This window comes from Guillardia theta (assembly GCF_000315625.1).
Source record: "Guillardia theta CCMP2712 unplaced genomic scaffold GUITHscaffold_197, whole genome shotgun sequence".
NCBI classification, from domain to species: domain Eukaryota; class Cryptophyceae; order Pyrenomonadales; family Geminigeraceae; genus Guillardia; species Guillardia theta.
Window position 1 is genome coordinate 13,454 of NW_005434479.1, and position 18,051 is coordinate 31,504.

The window sequence follows — 18,051 nt, forward strand, 5'->3', positions numbered from 1 at the left end:
GCAGGAGCAGGAGCAGGAGCAGGAGCAGGAGCAGGAGCAGGAGCAGGAGCAGGAGCAGGAGCAGGAGCAGGAGCAGGAGCAGGAGCAGGAGCAGGAGCAGGGGCAGGGGCAGGAGCAGGAGCAGGAGCAGGTGGAGGGGCAGGGGTAGGAGCAGGAGGCTGACCGTCTGCCTCCTCGAAGAGTCTTGGTCCTCCTTCCATTGTCGCAAGAATTCGCTCAGCCACAGTGAGAGCCATGTCGACCACCTGACAAGGACGAGAGAGGAGAACAAGGAGAACGAGAAGATGATAAGACGGTAACAGAAGTAGGAGGGGGGAGGAGGGAAGGGAAAGTGGTAAAAGAGCGCAGAAGCAGCGCAGGCAGGACAGAGCAAGAGCAAGAGAGATTAAGAGCAAGAGAGGGAGGGGAAGAGGAAGCAGGAGGAGGAGGAGGAAGCAGGAGGAGAAGGAGGAGGATGAGGAGGAGAAAGAGGCAGAAGAAGAAGAGAGGAGGAAGAGGAGGAGGAGGAGGAGGAGGAGGAGGAGGAGGTGGAGTCAGGGCAGACGGGGGACGGTAGGAGAGTTGAAGGGAGGTGGGAGGGTGGGAGGGAAGGGGGGGGCGTAAGGAGGAGGGAAAAGGAAGGGGGGGAGGCGGAGATGGGGAGGAGAGGAAGGAGCAGAGAAACCTGAGGGTCGGGAGCTCGCAGAAGCCCAACAAACTCCGTCGCGAGCTCGGGAGTGAAGAGAGTTGGTGTGTAAGCTGCAAAGAGACAAACGCACGTAAGATGGTAGAAGCAAGATGGAGGAGCAGGAGAAGGAGCAGGAGCAGCAAAGGACGGGCAGCAAGGTGAGAGGAAGAGGTGGACCAGGGTCGTGCAGGAGGTGGAAGAGAGCGAATGCTGCTTCCTTGCGGATGTCGAAGTGTGAGGTCTTGAGGATCACGATGAGGGACGCATGTACTCCTTCCTCCATCATCGCTGCTCGATGGTTCGCCTTCCCTGCCGCGATGTTGGACAGAACCCATGTCGCCTCCTTCATGAGGCCCTTGTTCCCTGTCTGCAGCATCACGTGAAGCTGCTTGAGGCAGGCGGGATGCGAGAGGAGGTGATCAGTGATCTCGTCCGGCCCGCAGATCATGTTGCCGATACATCGCAATGCCGGCATCTCCAGCTGCGCCATTCCGCTCTCGAGGTATCGCACAAGCTTGCTCGCTACTCCAACCTGGCACAGGTGTAGGGCGAACTTCTCCTGGTTGTGAGTGAGGATGGAGAGGAGCCAGACGACTTCGACCATGAGTTCGGATGAAGCATGCGAGGACGGCACCTCCTCTTGCGTCAGGATCAGCTCAACCACCACCTCCCCCAGCCCCATTGCGAAGAACTCGTCCAACTTGGGGTCCTGGCCCCGCATGAGGTTTGCAAGGGCCCAGGCGCTGATCTTCTGGACCTCCACCATCCTACCATTGAGCTTGTTTATGATCGGCCTGATCGCGCCGTTGGCTCGGATCGTATCCCTGCACTGCTCGTCCTCCCCTGCCATGTTCCCCAGAGCCCATATGCACTGCTCCTGAATCCGCGGTCGGGGAGTCGATCAGCATGATGAGGTCGGGAGCAGAGCGCATCGCGTCCCTTGTATGCTCCAGGGATCCTGTCGCTATGTTGGTGATGCACCATGCTGCCTCTAGGATACACTCCCCGCAATTCCCTTTGATGTACTTAAGGAGCATGTCCACGGCTCCGGCGCCGACAGCGTAGCTGATCAAGTCATCATCCTGCATGGACAAGACTGTTCTCAGGCTCTTCAGGCATCTCCTGGCATCATCGCCTCCCTTGTTCAGCGCTCCCTCGCAACTTCTGACGATCGCCTCTACCTCTCCCTGAGAAGGTACTGACAATTCTTCGGATCCTTCCCCGTCTTGCTCCGTCTTCTTCCTCTTGGACGAGACCATCTTCTTTCGCATAGCTGCTGCCGCCTCCACTCGACCTGCTATTCTCTTCCTCCGCTCCTCCTCTCCTCCTCCCGCTCCCCCTCCCCCCACCGGCTTCTTTATGTTGCGCCGATCCTCCATTCCCCGATCGCCTTGCGCCTATCCCATTACCCCACCCCTTCATCAAAGACCCCTACCCCCCTTTCTGTGGATGCCATTCCTTCAGCGAGTAGTGACCTACCAAGTTATTTTCCCATATTTGCATGTAAAAACTACCGGTACTATTTCTCCCTACCCACCTTTTTCCGCTTCTCTGATCATACCCCACCCATAGCCTCCTGGTAGCTGCTCCCCCACCCCTTTGTAAGAAGCAATCGAGCTTCATCTGCTGTCTTTGTCCCTTCATATTTAGATACCTGAGGCGAGCCTGTTGATGGTCATTTCTGCTAACTAAAGTTGTTAATTCTGGACCCAAAACCAAAAATACACCCACCCCCATATTTGCCTTGGTTGTGATCAGAATATAATACCACCCCATGATAAACACCCCACCCCTATGACTACCCATGACAATTTCTATATGAGTACCCTGGAGATGTAGAGGAGAACGAAAAGGGTGGCTACCCCCCAGGGGAACAATAGGTACCCTACCCTACATGGTCAATGTTTCGATTTCGCTCTTTTCTGTACCATCATCTCTGAGTTTAGGATAGTTGGACCCTTATGTCAACACCACCCTACCCTATCAAACATCACAATTAAAAACGGTATAGTACCGGTACTAATTTGATCATGACCCCTACTGTAATATGCACCCCTCTCCACTGTTCCCGCCTGCAAGTTCATGGCAGGGAGGAGACCAGAGCAGGATAGAGGAGGGAAGGCGATGCGATATGGGGGAGGAAGCGGCGGAAGCGGCAGAAAGAGAGCAAAGTAAAGGAGCTGAAGATGTAGAGAACAGGATGGCAGACCAGGGAGGACGGAGCAAGTGGGCAACGGGTAGCAAGGAATGAGAACGAGGAACGAAGGTAGAAAGGAGGCAGATAGGGAGAAGGGGGGCGGGGGCAAGAAAAGGGGCGGGATGATCGATGGAAGAGGGAAATGTAAAGATGAGTTGATGTCGATGAAGTTCTACTGCTGGGCAGTCCCGAGTCGATGCCCACAACGATGTGCAATGTGATGGGAGTAGGGAAATAACGGAGTCCTCCATGCCCATGGAACCTTGCGGGTCAATTTGAATCTCATCAGTGCTGCCTCTGTCAGGTTTACAGTCTGCCAGCTCCCGCCAAGTAGCAGCCATGGCGAATCAAGCCCCCTTGATCAACCGGCAGGTGAAACCTACCCTCCTTGATCGTTGGCCGGATTTGGAGATACACCTCTTTACTCTCAGCTCAGGTTGTGCTGGTGGTTGACTCCACCTCGTACATGGAACCGTATTGGACCAGCCTGTACAAGAAGTATGAGTGCTGTCCATGCAGTTGAACATCACTTGTGACTCTGCACTCCTAGTTGTATCTACCCTGCTCTGACCTATCTCGACACACGACACAAGCCTGATACAATCCTCAAGACCGAGTATGCGCTGGTGAGCACGATGGCTTCGAGCTCTTTCCCCTTTCCTTACTATCCCTTGCAGGTCTGTTTCTGCGATCATGCTCCATACGGAGACAAAACTATCAAGACCAACTACTTCACAAACAAGCTCCCGCTGTTTGATTCGTGGGCGAAGTACTCCTCAATCTTTGTGTCCCTTGTATCCATCTGGTGATGACTTGCTGGATAGGAACGTTGAGTTCGTTGGGGGAGGGTATGCACAGAACGCTGTGACAGAAGGACTCTTTGCAGCACTTGAACTGTTCCCGGAGGTGAAATGAAGAAGGGACTTGACTGTGCGTCTGACTCGTGAAAGAAGAACAGCGAGGGGAGATCGAGCGAGAAATACATTCTGTTGGCATCCAACTCTCGTCACCATGAGATCCCTTGCAGGTACAAGGTTGCACGTTTCGAGGAGAAGTCCTCTCATCTGCTCTCCTCAGATTGGGAGGCTCCGATGCCTCTGACCTTCCTGAGATTGTGAAACGTATCTCGCAAATGGGCGCCATGCTCTCCTGCTTCCTGCCGCATACACTCGATCCCCTCAAGTCGACGACTAAGAAGATCTGGGAGGTCCGTGCGGTGGGTCGCTGGGAGGTGTTGTGTGAAGAGCCCTTCAGGCATGCAAGACTCCAAATGATGTCTTGAAGGACTTGATCCTTCCAGAAGTAGATCACCAGGTGATCGTCTTGGTCCTTGGCTCTCAGACTGTAAGAGTTGTCAAGGTTTATCTTCGTGGGATTCCGTTGGTCACGAGCAAGAACGGCAACCTTGTCCACCCTGCCACGGACAAGCCTGCAAGTACGTTGAGTTTTGTCTCGCTCTCTTCGTGCTTCTTCTTCCTCTTATCGTGCTTCCTTTTCTCTTCCTTCATGTCTCCTCCTCCTCCTCCTCCTCCTCCTCCTCCTCCTCCTCCTCCTCCTCTTGTTTCCACTCATTGAAATTCTTTTCAGCAACTCCCGTCGGCACCACAGCGATCCCAGCAACCGGCATCTCTGCCCAAACTATCAACCCTCCTCAAGTGGGCACCACACCGCCAACCGCGCAGCGTATTCCTCAGACTCTCCCGACTCAGGCGCAACCCACAGTGGGCCAGGTACATGAGCCTCCGATCTTTGACGCCCTCACTCCTCTTTACTCCTTCACAGAAACGCGAGCGGGAGGACATACCGATGGCGGCAAAACCCGGCACGACTCTTCCTGGGCAACCACCCAACAAGCTTGCTCGCCCTGGAGTACCGGTCAGCCCACCTCCCGCTGCACCAAATCTGATTATCCTGATAGAACATTCCTTCCTCGAGCCCCGTCGTTCCCTCCCATCTGCCGGCGGTAGCGCCTGTGCGCCTCCTGTCCGTTGACTTGTGATGTCTTGCCTTAGGGCCAAGCGCAGGCGTCAGTTGCCTCCAGCAGCCCCGGCATGCCCAACCCCTCGCAACCTGCTACATCTCAGCCAGTAGCTTCTCAGGCAGCAGCTACGGCAGGAGGATACCGACCTGGTAGGGTTGCTGGACTTGGGACGACGATCTGAGATTGTTTGCTCCCTTGGTCAGGCATGACCCCCGCTCAACAAGCTGCGGCCAATCGGAGTCAAGCTGTGCAACAGCAGCAGCTGTAAGATCTTGACTCTTCCTCCTGCTGCCGATGACTTGAAATCACAGCAATCAACGTCAAGCACAACAGCAGGCACAGCAGCAGGCTCAACAGCAAGCCTCGCAGGCAACCCTACTTCTTGTCTTGCCCTTCACTGCTTCTTTCCTGCTCGCACACGCCCTCTCCCCCTTCGTTCTCTATCCTCCATGAGAGTTCAGTAGTTCTCATTCCAGGTCTTTTTCAGGCCATGTTGAACCAACCGTACAAAGCTGGAGTTCCTGGACAGGTCCCCGGGCAGGTGATGATGATGATGATGATGATGATGATGATGATGATTATAGCGAGTTTAAGAATGATGATGATTGGAATCAAAGCGGGTGTGGAGATGGAGATTGATTGTAAGAGAGTGGTCGTGAAGTAGTGAATTTCATGTGATGGTTTTCATCATCTGTGGTCTGTGAGATGATATGTAACGCCATCCTACGTGTTTCTCTTTCCTTACCCGTGTCTGTGTAGGTTCAGACTGCACAGCAGCAGGTATCGTCTTCGTCGAAACTTGATCCTCCCCCTCCTGATGAGACGCTAGCGGCATGGTGCCCATCCTATCAATCAGCCGACACCCCCGCAGCCTTCCATGCACGTCTCGTCTCAGGTGAAGAAGTTCATTCTTTTCGCATCGGAGATGGAGATTGGATCTCTCAGATGCAGAAGACGACCATGCAAGGAGGGCAGCTTCCTCCGAATCCCCAGGCAGCTGGTCAACAGGTGGTCTATGGGAGAATTCGTGGTACAGTTTGACGAGCTTGTTACAGATCATGAGAACCTCGTCTACGGACAAGACGGGAGCTCCTGTGCCCATCAACACTTTCAATGTTGTGTATCCCGTGGCTGCTGCAGGCAAGACATGACTCCGTGTACACAGCAACTTGTATGGAAGGGAAACTTTATCACTCTCAAGGAAGGGAACCAAGAGACTTTCTGTTCAGGTAGCTGCGATGCTTTTTTCTTCCCTCCCTCCTGTCTTGCGAGTCTTTTGTCCTTGACGTTTGCCTAGCGTACGGATACGTTGCTCTGCATCCTAACGCGCCGCCTGAAGCCAAGGACAGGGTGCAATCGATGTTTCCGGTGTTTCTGCTCCGATCCCATCCTCTTGTGTATGACGATGGAGCAGCCGTTGACAAGTGGGGACAGTCCTCCCATGGAAATCAAGAAATTCGAAGTCAGCCCTCACATCCTACCTACATCCTACTTCCCCGTTGACTTTATGTCAGGATGCTTCCAAGCTCCCCGACTGGCAGGGCTTGTGCTTGTGCTTCACCGAGCAGCCGGTGAGCATCAGCGAAATGACGTAGCCGAGGGATGATAAGAACTGCAGGGGCCCGATGGAGCTCCCAACGACAAGTTCAGGAAGCTGCATCTCTCTCTTACCAAGCACAACAAGTTCGCCTACGTCATCGCAAACACTGTCTGCCAACTGCTCCTGCTCTCTCTCATCTTACCCTGCCATCCAGCAAGGAGCTCCGCGAATCTTCGCGTTGACCCCCGACGGCAACCCCAAGGTCTGCAGCTCACGCATTCCCCCCCCTCCCCCCCCTGACTGCTGCTGCTGCAACAGAACGCGAACTCGACGGACTGGAAACTATTCGGCATCATTGTTCAGGTTCATTTCCTCGCTTCCTCTGCACTGAGGTCGCTAATGCTCTTCTCGACCATCAGAGGCGTCAAGCTCAGCCTGGTCAGCCAGGGGTAAAGGTCTTCCTCCGAGGATACTGCAGGACCTGATGTCGCTCCCAGCAGCAGCCCGGGCAGCCGCAAACTCACCAGCAGCCTCCTCAGGGTCAGCAAGCCATGGCGCAGGCTCAGGTTTCATGCCCCTTATCCTCCTTCCTGCCCTCATCCTCTGCGTCAGCGGCAGTATCCTGGAGGAGCAGCCGGCAACCCTGGGGTGATGCCGGCGCACATGCAAGGTGAGCAGGGAAGGGAACGGAAGAGAAGAGCTGAGACGCTTCCAGGGAGACAACCTGTGCAGCAGGGGAGGCCAGGGTCCGTGCCCATGGCGCCAGGTATGAGCTGGGGACGCTGAGGTGACGGAGTGACGCGTGTGCTCAGGCGTAGCGCAACATCAGCCCTACATGAGTAAGTGGAGGGGGGCGCCGACGCCCTCGGAGGCTGGAGGAATTGGAGCTAATGTTGGTTTTGCGTCAGATATGCCAGGGCGAGGTGGAGCACAGCGACCCAAGGGGAGGTAGTGACAGGAAGGCATGCCTGAGCGGAGTGCAGCTGCTGAGTAGGAGGCTGAGACGGTACGGGTAGAACTTCGGAACAAGCCCGAGTCCCGGACTGGAGTCCCGGCGGACTCCGGCGGGCCGGGAGGCTCCCGGACCGTACGACTCACTGCCGCTGGCCCGGAACCGTCTTAGTAAAGTACTATAGTAGACTGTCGGTCACTGTGACGCCCCGAGTCTGCTCATTCATGCATGAACTTAGCCGGGCCTTACTGCACTTAGCCTTCCCGGCCCTGACCCGGAGCGGCAGCACTGCGGCAGCCTTCAAGGCTTACTCGCCTGAATTCACTGCCGGCCTCCGGGCCGTCGCCGCCGCCGCCCAGCCCATAGCGCTATGCGGTCACGGAAGTTGCTACTAGCCAGCTACTAGCGCCTAGTCGCTGCGGCCGGGCGGGCCCGATAACGTCTTAAACCGTCTGCGAGGTCAACGCAAAAGTACTTGGCTGATGAATTTTGAAAATAAACGACATGGATCGTATTTTCTTTGGTAATATTTCAAAACTCTAGAAACAAATCTGCAAATTTTGTTTATGTAAAAGTGCCAACTCCAAAGGGCAGTGCGCGAAGAGCCATCAGATCAAAATGACCCTACCGCCGGGATTGGTAACATACTACCCCCTACCCCCAATAAAAAATGGCATTACCCATCTCATATGGGGTGATCATACTACCCCTTACCCTCTAGGGCTACCGACAATGGCTGGATCAGTACGAGGGCCTTTGGGGATGGCGGCGGCGACGCTGGCAATGCTGATGGCAGGAGCCGCCCTGACTGCTCTTGTTGCACATTCGGTAAGAACGTGAGAAGAAGAGTGCGTGAAGATGCGAAAGAGGATTGAGGACATGGAGGATTCCGCCAAAGGAAATGGAGGGTCTGAAAGAAATTTGAGTGCAATGCAACTTGGATTGCATGTAGCTTGAGCATGTTGTGTAGCAAGATATAGTCGTGTTTTTGATTGCTGAATGGATGAACAGAACATGTGTTGTTGTATTGTGAAGAACATCTCTTGTTGTCCTTGGACGTATCTCCTGTTTGCTTGTGGAATGAGGATTTCCAACCAAACCTAGGACTCACATTGTGCTGTTCCCATCTCATGGTGTTCTTACCTCGATTTCATAATTGTAAATGGTCGTCGCATGATCCTTCCTTGTGATCTTAGTTGAATTCTTTGTGATGTTTGCAATTTTCTTCTGCCACACTGTTGAACAACTGTGTCTCTCGCATAGCTTGTCTCATACACTTGTTTTATAAATGTCCTCCTGACTGAAATATTAGTGGTCGATGATGTAGAACATGTCTTCTGTGCCAAATGCATTTTTCCTGTGCATTTCTGACCTCACAACTCTGGCAGCAATACAATTCCAGTGGCGTTAGGACCGAGCTTGCATCGATGAACAGGAGACAGCGCTTCACAATGTTGGACCATTTGGATGCAGGAGAGAGCGCCGATGGAGAGTATGAGGATCAGACTGGAGACGGATATGAGTGCTGCTGGCATGCTCCTAACCCAAAGCTTGCAAGGTATTCCTGATTCTCCTCTCTACTCCTGTCCTCTTCATCCCAAATGCTTTCCCACACAACTTTAGGGTCGTCCTATAGCTCAACTTGCTCGTCTGCATATGCTGCTACGATGACCCTGTTGCCCTCACTACTCTAACTTGAACCTCGTGCAGCACCACTGTCGCTTCCAAGGTTGGACCCAACGGATGGGGCTCCAAGGCAGATGCTGATGGTTCTGTCGACCACTACACCAACGCTCTCGGAGATGTGAGGATTGTTGATCCTGTCTTCTTCCTCCTCCCTCTCACTTCTTGTCTTGCTATGTTGCATGCTGTACATTTGCAACTGCGGCACCTGTCTGTTTGCCAATGATGTTTGTCGTTCACCTTCAACAGCTTACTTCGCTCGATCACAATTCCAGTATCATTGTTTGTCTTTCTCTGTTGTGTTTTCTTTCCTTGTTGCTTGTACACTTTGTTTTACATCCACTCCTTGTTGGTCCCTGTGATCGTGGTCGAAGAAGATTTCCATGCTCTCATCATGTACTTACTTGACTCTGCCAAGGTCCCCGAGTGGGTCTTCAAGGGCACTGCCGATCATCAGTGGAAGGACTACGACTCGGTGTACGGGCAGCAGTGGTATGAGAACACTTATCCCTCCGGCGAGTCAGGCATTTAAAGCTGCTCTATTTCCTGAGCGTGTGCAAGTAAAGACTTGAAAACTCATGGCGGCTGTGGACTAGGAATCAATGCGGACGAGTGTGTTGTCCTGGGATCGGCAATAATGTCATGCTGACTTGACATCTGCTTACTTCATCGTCAACTGAGTCACACATCAACTTGTATCTCATCACCATGATCGTCATCGTCATCGTCCGTCCTTCTTCCGTCCCCGTCCCTCTCCCATGCTCATGGTTCCGACACTCACTCCATCACCCTACCCCCTGGTATACTTTGAATACCCTCACCCCCTGAACAACAGGAAAATAACCCCTCCTCAGAGAATCTTTTGACTGACCCTACCCCTCATCATCCAATTCCCGCCAAGGGCGATCATGGCGGGATCGCTTCGTACCCGCATAGCAAGCTCAGGAGGAGCCGCGTCGCCGTCCTCCACTGCAGGGTCAACCTCCTCCTCCTCCTTTCGGTCTTCAAACACCACCAGTTCTCTCCCATCATGCTCTTCTTCCTCTACCCCTTCGCCCTCCTCCTCGTCTCAAAGTAAGCCACGAGCTTCGCATCCATACTCCAATCGATCGGATCATTGCCGATCGGAAACCAACAGCACACACTATGCTTATCAATCGAAATCTTGCAAGTCATGCACAGCGTCCTCTTCAACTTCGTCATCATCAGTATCATCTTCCTCTTCCCCTGTCCCCTCTGAGATAATCTACTCTCCCGCCTCTCCATTCAAGATAAGCTCCTCTCCTCCGTTTTCAGTGCCTTCTCCAGATGATTCTCGATACTCTCTATCATCGGGCCAGAGTCTTCGAGCCCCTCTGGATGTCTCGCATGCTCGCAAAAATCGATTCAGCATTGCAAGGAAGTCGAAACGAGGCAGCAGTTTGACAACCATGGTGAAGGAGGAGACGCCTTGGATCAAGACATGTGGGGATCCCTGGTGGATAGAGCTGATAGGAGGCAAGGGAGGTAAATCAGGAGAATGTTTTGAGAATAAGTTTGACAGCAAGGAGCAAGGGAGGAGAGTAACGTTTGATCCGAGCCATGCGAGGAAAGAAGAAGGGGGTGATTGCTGGACAAAGAGCAGGAATTTCTTTGGGAAGCGCAGATCAGCTATGATTTTCTCGAATTTGGAGAGAATGCTAGAGGAGGCAGAGGAGGTCCTTGATCCTCCTCGCGTGCAGCTGAAGGAAGCATCGCCGCGTGAAGGCGACGGGCACTGTAGAATGATCGACTGGGTTCTGGAAGCTGAGGAGGGGAAGGAGACGGAAAGAGAAAACGCAGAAGATGAAAATTTAGAGAGTGTCTGCGATAACAAGAGCGTCCAATCACCGTCTGAAAGCTCAGAGCAACCGTCTTCTTCGCACAGTCAAGACATCCTTGGTGATCAGCAAGCAGGTGGGTTGGTTTGATTCCATTGGAGCGTCCATTGACTTCCCAACAGCTAGACGGGTCGAGGATGATGAAGAGAAACTCAAGACTTCACTGAGCAACGCCATTGACATCTGCCTGCAGCAGTGCAGGGCAATCATGGAGCTCCAGGTGGTGGAAGAGAAACAGTTCTCCTGCTCCCTCACATCCTCTTGCAGAGTGCGAACCAGCGACTGGTGGCTGGATGGAACATGGCGAGAGAGCAACTGATAACGGAACGGGAGAGGAACTCGAGCTTGCAAGCACTTCTGACCGAGAAAGACGAAGAGATCGCTCTCTGGAGAAAGATAGTAGAACAACTTGATGGCAGACTAGCAAGCATGGAGAAACATGACCCAAATCGTTCGTTCGATGAACAATAGTTTGTTTGTGTATGACTACAACCTAGACAAGAGTAACTGATCAATTCGTTTCCCAGTAAGGGAGAATCTATGAAAGGTGCATGAGAACCGAAGGATCTCGGCAAGATTGCATGTAACATGTTTCATATACAAGAACCAGATTGAAGAGATCCAAGCTTCAGCTGAATCACTGACATAGATATCATTAAAGAGATCTCGCAGAGCATTGAATGAATAAAAATGTTTAATTGAAACAGGTACAACAGAAAAAATAATGATCTAGATGCTGTTCTTGCGTTTGGAAATCGCAGAGCTCAGATTGTTGAGAAGGAGGTTGGGAGGTCCAGAGCAATTCACTTTCAGAGAGACCTTGGACATGAGCTGCTCAACCTGATCAACAGGGTCGTTGGGAATCTCGATTATGTCGATGAGCTCCTGATGGCGATGCGGGATGTCCTCCTCCTCCTCCTCCTCGCTGGACTGAAACTCCTCATCCTCGTCGAACTTGCGCTTCTTGGAGGCCTTGGCTTGGAGGAGACATTCAAGATTCTTGTGATCGCCGTAAATTTCACGGGTGTCCTCGTTGGAGGACGAGTCTGTGCCGCTGAAGAAGACAGCAGCAGCAATCTGCTCGTCCTCAAAGGAATGGAGATCATCGAGGGTCTCGTCACGATCAATACAATCGCACGAGAGGTTGTCAAACGCACTCATCTTGCTTGCAAGTAGACTATGGGTAAGGGATGGGAGAGCACGAGTGTGTGAGGGAAAGATGGAAGAAGATTCTGCTGTTAAGGGTTGTTTGAGCTAGATATATAGACACGGGGGGAGGCGCTAGAATACCAGGGGTGGTGACACTGCCTTTGCCCTCGTACCCTACTATTTCCTCCTCGTGCTTTTAGTACCGGTTCATTTCTATGCGAATTGTTCTTTATGCGTAGGGTAGTTGAAAGACATTTGGTGTGATGGAAAGGCAGTTGTGCAGTTGATGGGGTAGTGGGGGTGCCAGGGTAGTATTACGAGGGTGGTATCTGTGGGGTGCGCTCGACTCGAGCGAGCAATTGCATTGTTCCTTCTTGGGAGGGGGTAGGGTGATGAGGGAGGGCGTAGGGGTAGGTAGTCATTTTATTGATTACCCCTACAATATCGGTGAACTATGGGGGTATTTGACTCATTTGTTGGAACAGGAGGGTGTGAGGAATGGTGTTGAAGATCGATACCTGGGGTGGGTAGTTGGGGTTGAAGCGTGAGCAGCGATGAGCTCTCCAGGGCTCCGAGCGGATTGAGACCACGGGTACCACAATCTGGTACAGATTGGGGTGGTGGTGGTCTTAAATATACCAGGGGTATCATAATATTTACACGACCTGGCATGAGCCATGTCTTCTATATGATTTGTTGGGATTGTGTACCCCTCCTTTGATAACACTTTCCTCTTTAAGCTCTGGTTAGCCCTCCCATGCCGTGACTGATTTGAATCGTCACGGAAAGTTTGGGCAAGGACTCTTACCCACCCCTCCATAACCAGATTCTAGAGGTACCAAGGAGGATCTCTGTAATCACCAGGGTCTATTTCGAAGAGTTGCATGTTTGGGACATGAAAATAGGGGTCGACACGGGGTACAGTGTTGAAACGTTGCTAAAGAGGTATATTTCGATTTGACCATCAAGGTCTGATGGTATCTCTTTACGAAACGAGATGTTTTCATATCAAGAGATCACGTATCGGCACTGGGCTCCGGGATACCCTCTTCGCTCGGAGCACGGTTTCATAAAAGTCCGCCCCAGATATTACACTTGGGCAGAGAAGACAGAAACTAAACCGTATAGTTCTGTCTTTTGTAGTCTCGGGCTCGCCTCCGGTCAGTGCAAACGAAAGGTAAATCTATTAGAAGACAACCTGCCTCAGAGGACATATAGAACGTTTGATAAGACAGCAATTTTCTTGAGGATATGATGAGGGGAGTTCGGCGAAGACAGCCCAGTAGCTCTTGCGATGCGGAACTCACCAAGCTAGACGCCTACTGAGGTCCTGGGGTTGATGTGGGGGGAGAGGTTGAGCAAGTTAGAGAGGTTGAGTAAGTCAGAGAGGTTGAGCAAGTCAGTTGGAGCGGCGCCGATCGGGGATCTCGAAGACAGAGGGTCATCGATGAGCTTGTGAGGTACTGCGGTCATTTCGGAGAACAAGAGGGCGAGTTTGTACAACATGTGAATAAACGATGATGTCTAGCAGTTGAACATGAATTCTGCTGAATGCATGTGAAGTTTGGGGAACGTGAGACGAGGTTGTCATATAGCGCGAAACAATTGTATCGATGACTTGTGTTTTACTTGAGTCCAATACGAACAAGTGCCAGTGGCCATGTTCGAAATGGATTCATGCGGGGATTCAGTACAGAAGACTCATGGCATCTTGGTCTTCTTGGAATGAAGAGTGTATCAGGATTCTTGAGAGCGAGTGAGCCCATGGCGACAGGAAGAACATTCATTCAATGATAAGCATCATTGCAGAGCTTGCACTGAAGGGCAGTCTCAGCATGATTCATGTGAGGAAATCACATATCCGAGAATGTCCCCTCCTACTCTCTCCTGCTCTTCACACGGGTTGCATTCCTGACTGGCAGCGCGTCAAACTCGCCTGTACTGGATGAGAAACTCCGGGTAGGCCTGTCGGCGATCGTAAACGACAAACTCTCGATGCCACTGCAGGAAGGACCCTGGGTGGGTCTCCCTTGTCAGAGCTATAACGGAGTCGAAGAGCCGGGAGTCAGAGCCAGCAGGAGGTCGCCGTTGGTTGGTCATCTTCGCCGTCGTCTCGTAGGGCGACCCCAAGGCTGCACGCACCAGGAACATGCAGCACAAGCCGTCAGCGTCAGGCGTGCAGTACTCGTCGCTCTTGCTCGAGTTCTCTGCTAGGTAGACTCCTGCTCCCAAGTGCCCCGACAGCTTCGAGACGCGCTCATCGAGCCCGTAGCCCGAGGAGAGGATCACGTCAGTCACTTCGTGCTGCGTGCCATGGAAGAGGAAGACCTCGTTGCTCAGCTGGTCTCCCAGCAGCTCCTCCCTCATCCAGTCCCTCCAAGTGCTCACTGCACTCGTCGGGTGCTGCTTCCCCTGCTCCATCATCGAGTTGCCGATGCTCTTGCGCTGCAGCGCGTACGCCGACCACAGGTTCTTGTCCTCGACCCGGAAGACGCGGTCCACCAGGAACCCCTTGTGTGTGCAGCCTCGGTTGTTCCTGCCGCGCCCGATGCACTGCTGCTTGCAGGTCGAGGTCATGAGCTCTTGTATCTTCTCCCTCCACTCCCGCGTCACGTCCACCTTGGTGCTCGTGTGCTGCAGACTCTCTACACTGACGTGCTGCCAGTACAGGGGAGGGTCGAGGACCGCGCGGTGGTTGCCGAGCAGCAGCTTCTTTGACGTCAGGGTCTTGCGCTCCTGCTCTAGGTCTGCCTCTCCTCTCCTTAACACCTTGAGATCCTCCAGTACTTGCTCCTGCTGGGCGTTCACCTGGGCCTCCAGCTCGTCGAGCTCCTTCCTTGCCTTTTGCAGCTGCTCTCTCCGTCTCTTGTCGTCGGCCTCGAGCTCTTTTCCTCTCTCCAGCATCTCCTTGCGCTGCAGAAGCAGCTGCCTCTCATCCGTGCGCAAGCTTTCCCTCCTTGCGGTGACACACCTCTCCTGCTCCCTGAGCTTCTCCTGCCGTACCAGCAGCTCCGCGCACATTCGCTCATGCTCCTCGTGCTTCTGCTTCTGCTGCTTCTCGAACTGCTCCATCTCTCGGATCGTGGAGCGATAGAAGTAGGGATGCGTCAGCGCCTCCGCAGAGGATGGTCGTTGCTGAGGATCACTAGACTGCAGCCTGCCGATGAGGTCGATGGCCTCTTGGTTTCCACCTGCGAGCACGAGGCTGCTGCTGTCTTGCTCGACGTCCTGACTTGTCTCGGCGAGGACTTCAGTCATGACGATGCCGTACGCGTACATGTCCGACTTGTGCGAGGCTCGTCGCTCCTCGGTCGTAGGGAGCAGCAGCTCAGGCGCGAGGTACTGGAGGGTCCCGACCACATGAGTCGCCGTTACTGTCGCCACCAGGTCCCTCGCGCGGTCCTCCTGCTCCTTGGAGACGTCGAAGTCAGCGATCTTGGGCTCGGCGTGCTCGTCCACAGAGGACATGAGGATGTTGTCAGGCTTGATGTCGCCATGGATGATCCGGTTCTGCCGGAGATGCTCCAACCCTTGCAGCACTTGCATCAGCACCCTCTGCCTGTGGATCCTACCCGGCCTGACTCGCTTCATCCAGCTGCTCAGACTCCCTCCGAGGAGGAAGGGCATCTTGAGGTATCCTTTGACCTCCCTGGGGCCATGCTCTCTGTGCTCTTCAGTGAAGGCGCTGCACAAGGTCATGAGGTAGGGATGCTTCAGGCGACGGAGGATGCTCGCTTCCTTGAGGAAGTGCCGTCGGTCCCTCGGGTCCTCGGAGAGGCTGAACTCTTTGATCACAAACTCCTCCTCCTCCTGCCTCACGTGCAGCACGTTGTGTCGCGCCCCTCGCTGCCCCGCCATGGACAACCGGCTGATGAGCTCGAACATGTCCATCCTCTCGTGCCCTCCCACGTCGACGTCCAACGATCCTCTCACTTGGCTCGAGTACTCCGGGTAGTGGAGGAAGAGCTTCCACAGCACCTGCTCCAACTGCTCGAGCTCTCGTGCCGTAGCCACTTTGTCCCTCCTCAGAGCCTTGAGCTTCTCCTCGATCTCTTGGCAGTCCAGCTCCTTCCGCTGGTTCACGCGCAGCATGAGCAAGAGCTCGGAGTGCTTATCGTTGAGATCCTCCAGCCTTTCCTGGAGGTCATCGCAGGTTTCAAGGATGGGTTGAGGATCCTGCAAGCTCCGAAGCTGCGCCAAGTTGGCCTGCACCGCCTGCACGTCTGTGATGTGGTCGAGGCAGTAGAGCCTGCCGTTGATCCATGACAGCGCGTAAGGCAGCAACGACCAGATCCTCTCATAGGGGAACCGCTGGATCAGGCACGAGTCAGTGAAGACCTCCTCCTCGCACAGGAAGGCTTTTTCCAGCTCCAGGTGGTCCTCAACGATCGCCTTGTGCAGCTTGCTGGCCTCCTTCAAGCTGCGCAAAGAACCCTCGCCCTGCAGCATGCGGCCGAGCTCGAAGAAGCAACCGGCATATCGGTCCGCGATGCTCCTCCTCTCTTTCTTGCAGGACGCCAGTCTTTGACTGACCATGTCAAGCCACTGCGACACCCTTGTTGCCGCCTCGCTTAGTTGTGATCGAAACTCCTCTGTCGTAGGAGGGCTGGTAGCAGGAGCATCGTCCTGCTGCTGCCCGCACTCCAACAGCGTCTCGATCTTTCTGGCAGACTCTTGGAGAGCCTGCTTGTACTCGACCAGGAGCGAGGAAAAGCTTGAAGGGTCGAGGGGGTCGAGCATCTCTATCAGGCTTCTGCTTTCTTGCATGAGCGTCCTCCGAACCTCTTCGCGATACATTATCGCTCCTGTCAACTCTTCTGACCTGTCAGCCTTCCCTTGCAGCCTTCTTCGCTTCCCTCCGCTACCAACCGCACCGGCCCAGCTGTCGTCAGCGAGCTTCCTCACAACCGCTTGCTGACTGTCGAGTAGATCTTGCAGGCTTTTCACTTGCGACCAGGCGAACTGAACCTCATCGTGCGCAACATGACTTGGCTGGTCCAGCAGAGCCATCAAGGATAGCAGCAAGTTGTGTCCTCTCACTGCCTTGGACAACTTGCGACTATCAAAGTTGTTGGTCAACTCTCTCAGCGCCTCTCTCTCTCCATCCTCCTTCTTCCTCTCCATCGCTGCTTGCTGACGCACTGCAAGGCGCAGCACAGCCTGTAGAGAGAACACTTGTTCTGGCTCATGTTGAAGATTCTCTTTCTGTGCTGAACGAGTTCGATGCGGTGCTTGCACCTCTTGTTCTTCTGACTTGCGCTGACGACAAAGCTGTGCGAGTCTGCATCAAATCAGAGTCAAGGGGTGTGGGAGAAGCGCCGGGCTGATCTCAAGTGTGACACAAACATGATGACCTCACTCACTCTCTCAGGTCTCACGCCCTGCTTGCCTCCCCATCATCTTCTGGTTGTGATCGGAAAACCGTCGCTCGGTCAGCTTCTACTCTAATCTTGCAACACGATGATTGTCGTATCCTCTATCTCTGCTTACATTTGCCTTGGATTAAGCTTGGCGTTGCTGTTTCCAAGAGACTGATTAATCAGACTGTCTCGTCAAGGAGAACGTTCAGAAGTTTTTCAATGCTCTTGTCAGTGCATACCCATCTGTACCATCTGTGCTTGATGTTCTAGCCGGGATCTTTCCAACCTGAAGCAGCAGAAGAAGCAAGTCAAAGGTCACAAGTCTATGGCCGTTCTGTCACCTTGGTTTTCTTCTGAGGCTACAGTGAGGGCATGACATTACGTCAGTTTGTGTTTGACATTGCATGTGAACCTCTCACGCGCAACTTGAAGGAATCCGAATCCACTTCGTCTCCGAGCTTGTCAAAGTCAAGGTCAATCTCTCCCTGCGAACATTGTTATGATCAACATGGTCGTTAGCATCGTCATCTCCATCTTTGTCATCTTTTCCATCATCACCACCATCACCACCATCACCACCACCACCACCACCACCACCACCACCACCACCACCACCACCACCACCACCACCACCATCATCATCATCATCATCATCATCATCAT

At 53.4% G+C, this 18,051-nt stretch overlaps 7 protein-coding genes across 7 annotated transcripts in view; 4 read left to right on the top strand and 3 right to left on the bottom strand.

Annotated features, from left to right (window-relative positions):
- The window catches only part of GUITHDRAFT_148189 (hypothetical protein), a gene marked incomplete at both ends in the record, with an annotated part of 2,413 nt that extends 896 nt beyond the window's left edge, over positions 1-1,517 (bottom strand). Inside the window, 3 exons of the mRNA XM_005819953.1 lie at positions 164-245; positions 665-738; positions 845-1,517. Coding sequence (XP_005820010.1) covers positions 164-245; positions 665-738; positions 845-1,517 — 829 coding nt within the window. The remainder of the gene's footprint in view (positions 1-163; positions 246-664; positions 739-844) is intronic.
- Positions 1,518-3,203: 1,686 nt separating this feature from the next.
- On the top strand, positions 3,204-5,113 carry GUITHDRAFT_120768 (hypothetical protein; the record flags this gene model as incomplete). The annotated part of the gene is made up of 13 exons (XM_005819954.1): positions 3,204-3,236; positions 3,301-3,362; positions 3,415-3,490; positions 3,542-3,633; positions 3,689-3,770; positions 3,815-3,891; positions 3,942-4,080; positions 4,119-4,299; positions 4,452-4,594; positions 4,647-4,739; positions 4,783-4,827; positions 4,877-4,994; positions 5,049-5,113. 13 exons carry the CDS (start codon positions 3,204-3,206, stop codon positions 5,111-5,113), a joined length of 1,206 nt encoding a protein of 401 aa, XP_005820011.1.
- A 677-nt stretch (positions 5,114-5,790) lies between these two features.
- GUITHDRAFT_120769 (hypothetical protein) lies at positions 5,791-7,337 on the top strand (the record flags this gene model as incomplete). The annotated part of the gene is made up of 14 exons (XM_005819955.1): positions 5,791-5,853; positions 5,901-5,960; positions 6,011-6,074; positions 6,143-6,213; positions 6,260-6,307; positions 6,360-6,416; positions 6,464-6,553; positions 6,600-6,647; positions 6,704-6,823; positions 6,883-6,951; positions 6,998-7,055; positions 7,101-7,151; positions 7,198-7,224; positions 7,294-7,337. The coding sequence occupies 14 exons, from the start codon at positions 5,791-5,793 to the stop codon at positions 7,335-7,337; spliced, it is 870 nt and encodes a 289-aa protein (XP_005820012.1).
- Positions 7,338-8,065: 728 nt separating this feature from the next.
- Positions 8,066-9,598, top strand: GUITHDRAFT_166563 (hypothetical protein). The gene is made up of 4 exons (XM_005819956.1): positions 8,066-8,165; positions 8,726-8,895; positions 9,048-9,141; positions 9,439-9,598. Exons 1-4 carry the CDS (start codon positions 8,070-8,072, stop codon positions 9,550-9,552), a joined length of 474 nt encoding a protein of 157 aa, XP_005820013.1. The 5' UTR covers positions 8,066-8,069; the 3' UTR covers positions 9,553-9,598.
- Positions 9,599-10,783: 1,185 nt separating this feature from the next.
- Positions 10,784-11,350, top strand: GUITHDRAFT_120771 (hypothetical protein; the record flags this gene model as incomplete). Its single annotated transcript, XM_005819957.1, has 3 exons — positions 10,784-10,955; positions 11,002-11,099; positions 11,147-11,350. 3 exons carry the CDS (start codon positions 10,784-10,786, stop codon positions 11,348-11,350), a joined length of 474 nt encoding a protein of 157 aa, XP_005820014.1.
- A 205-nt stretch (positions 11,351-11,555) lies between these two features.
- Positions 11,556-12,088, bottom strand: GUITHDRAFT_156169 (hypothetical protein). The gene has a single exon (XM_005819958.1). The coding sequence runs from the start codon at positions 12,038-12,040 to the stop codon at positions 11,609-11,611; it is 432 nt and encodes a 143-aa protein (XP_005820015.1). The 5' UTR covers positions 12,041-12,088; the 3' UTR covers positions 11,556-11,608.
- A 1,875-nt stretch (positions 12,089-13,963) lies between these two features.
- On the bottom strand, positions 13,964-14,542 carry GUITHDRAFT_53894 (hypothetical protein; the record flags this gene model as incomplete). The annotated part of the gene is made up of 1 exon (XM_005819959.1): positions 13,964-14,542. A coding segment is annotated over one exon (579 nt), but the record flags the coding sequence as incomplete, so codon positions are not given.
- Positions 14,543-18,051: the final 3,509 nt, after the last annotated feature.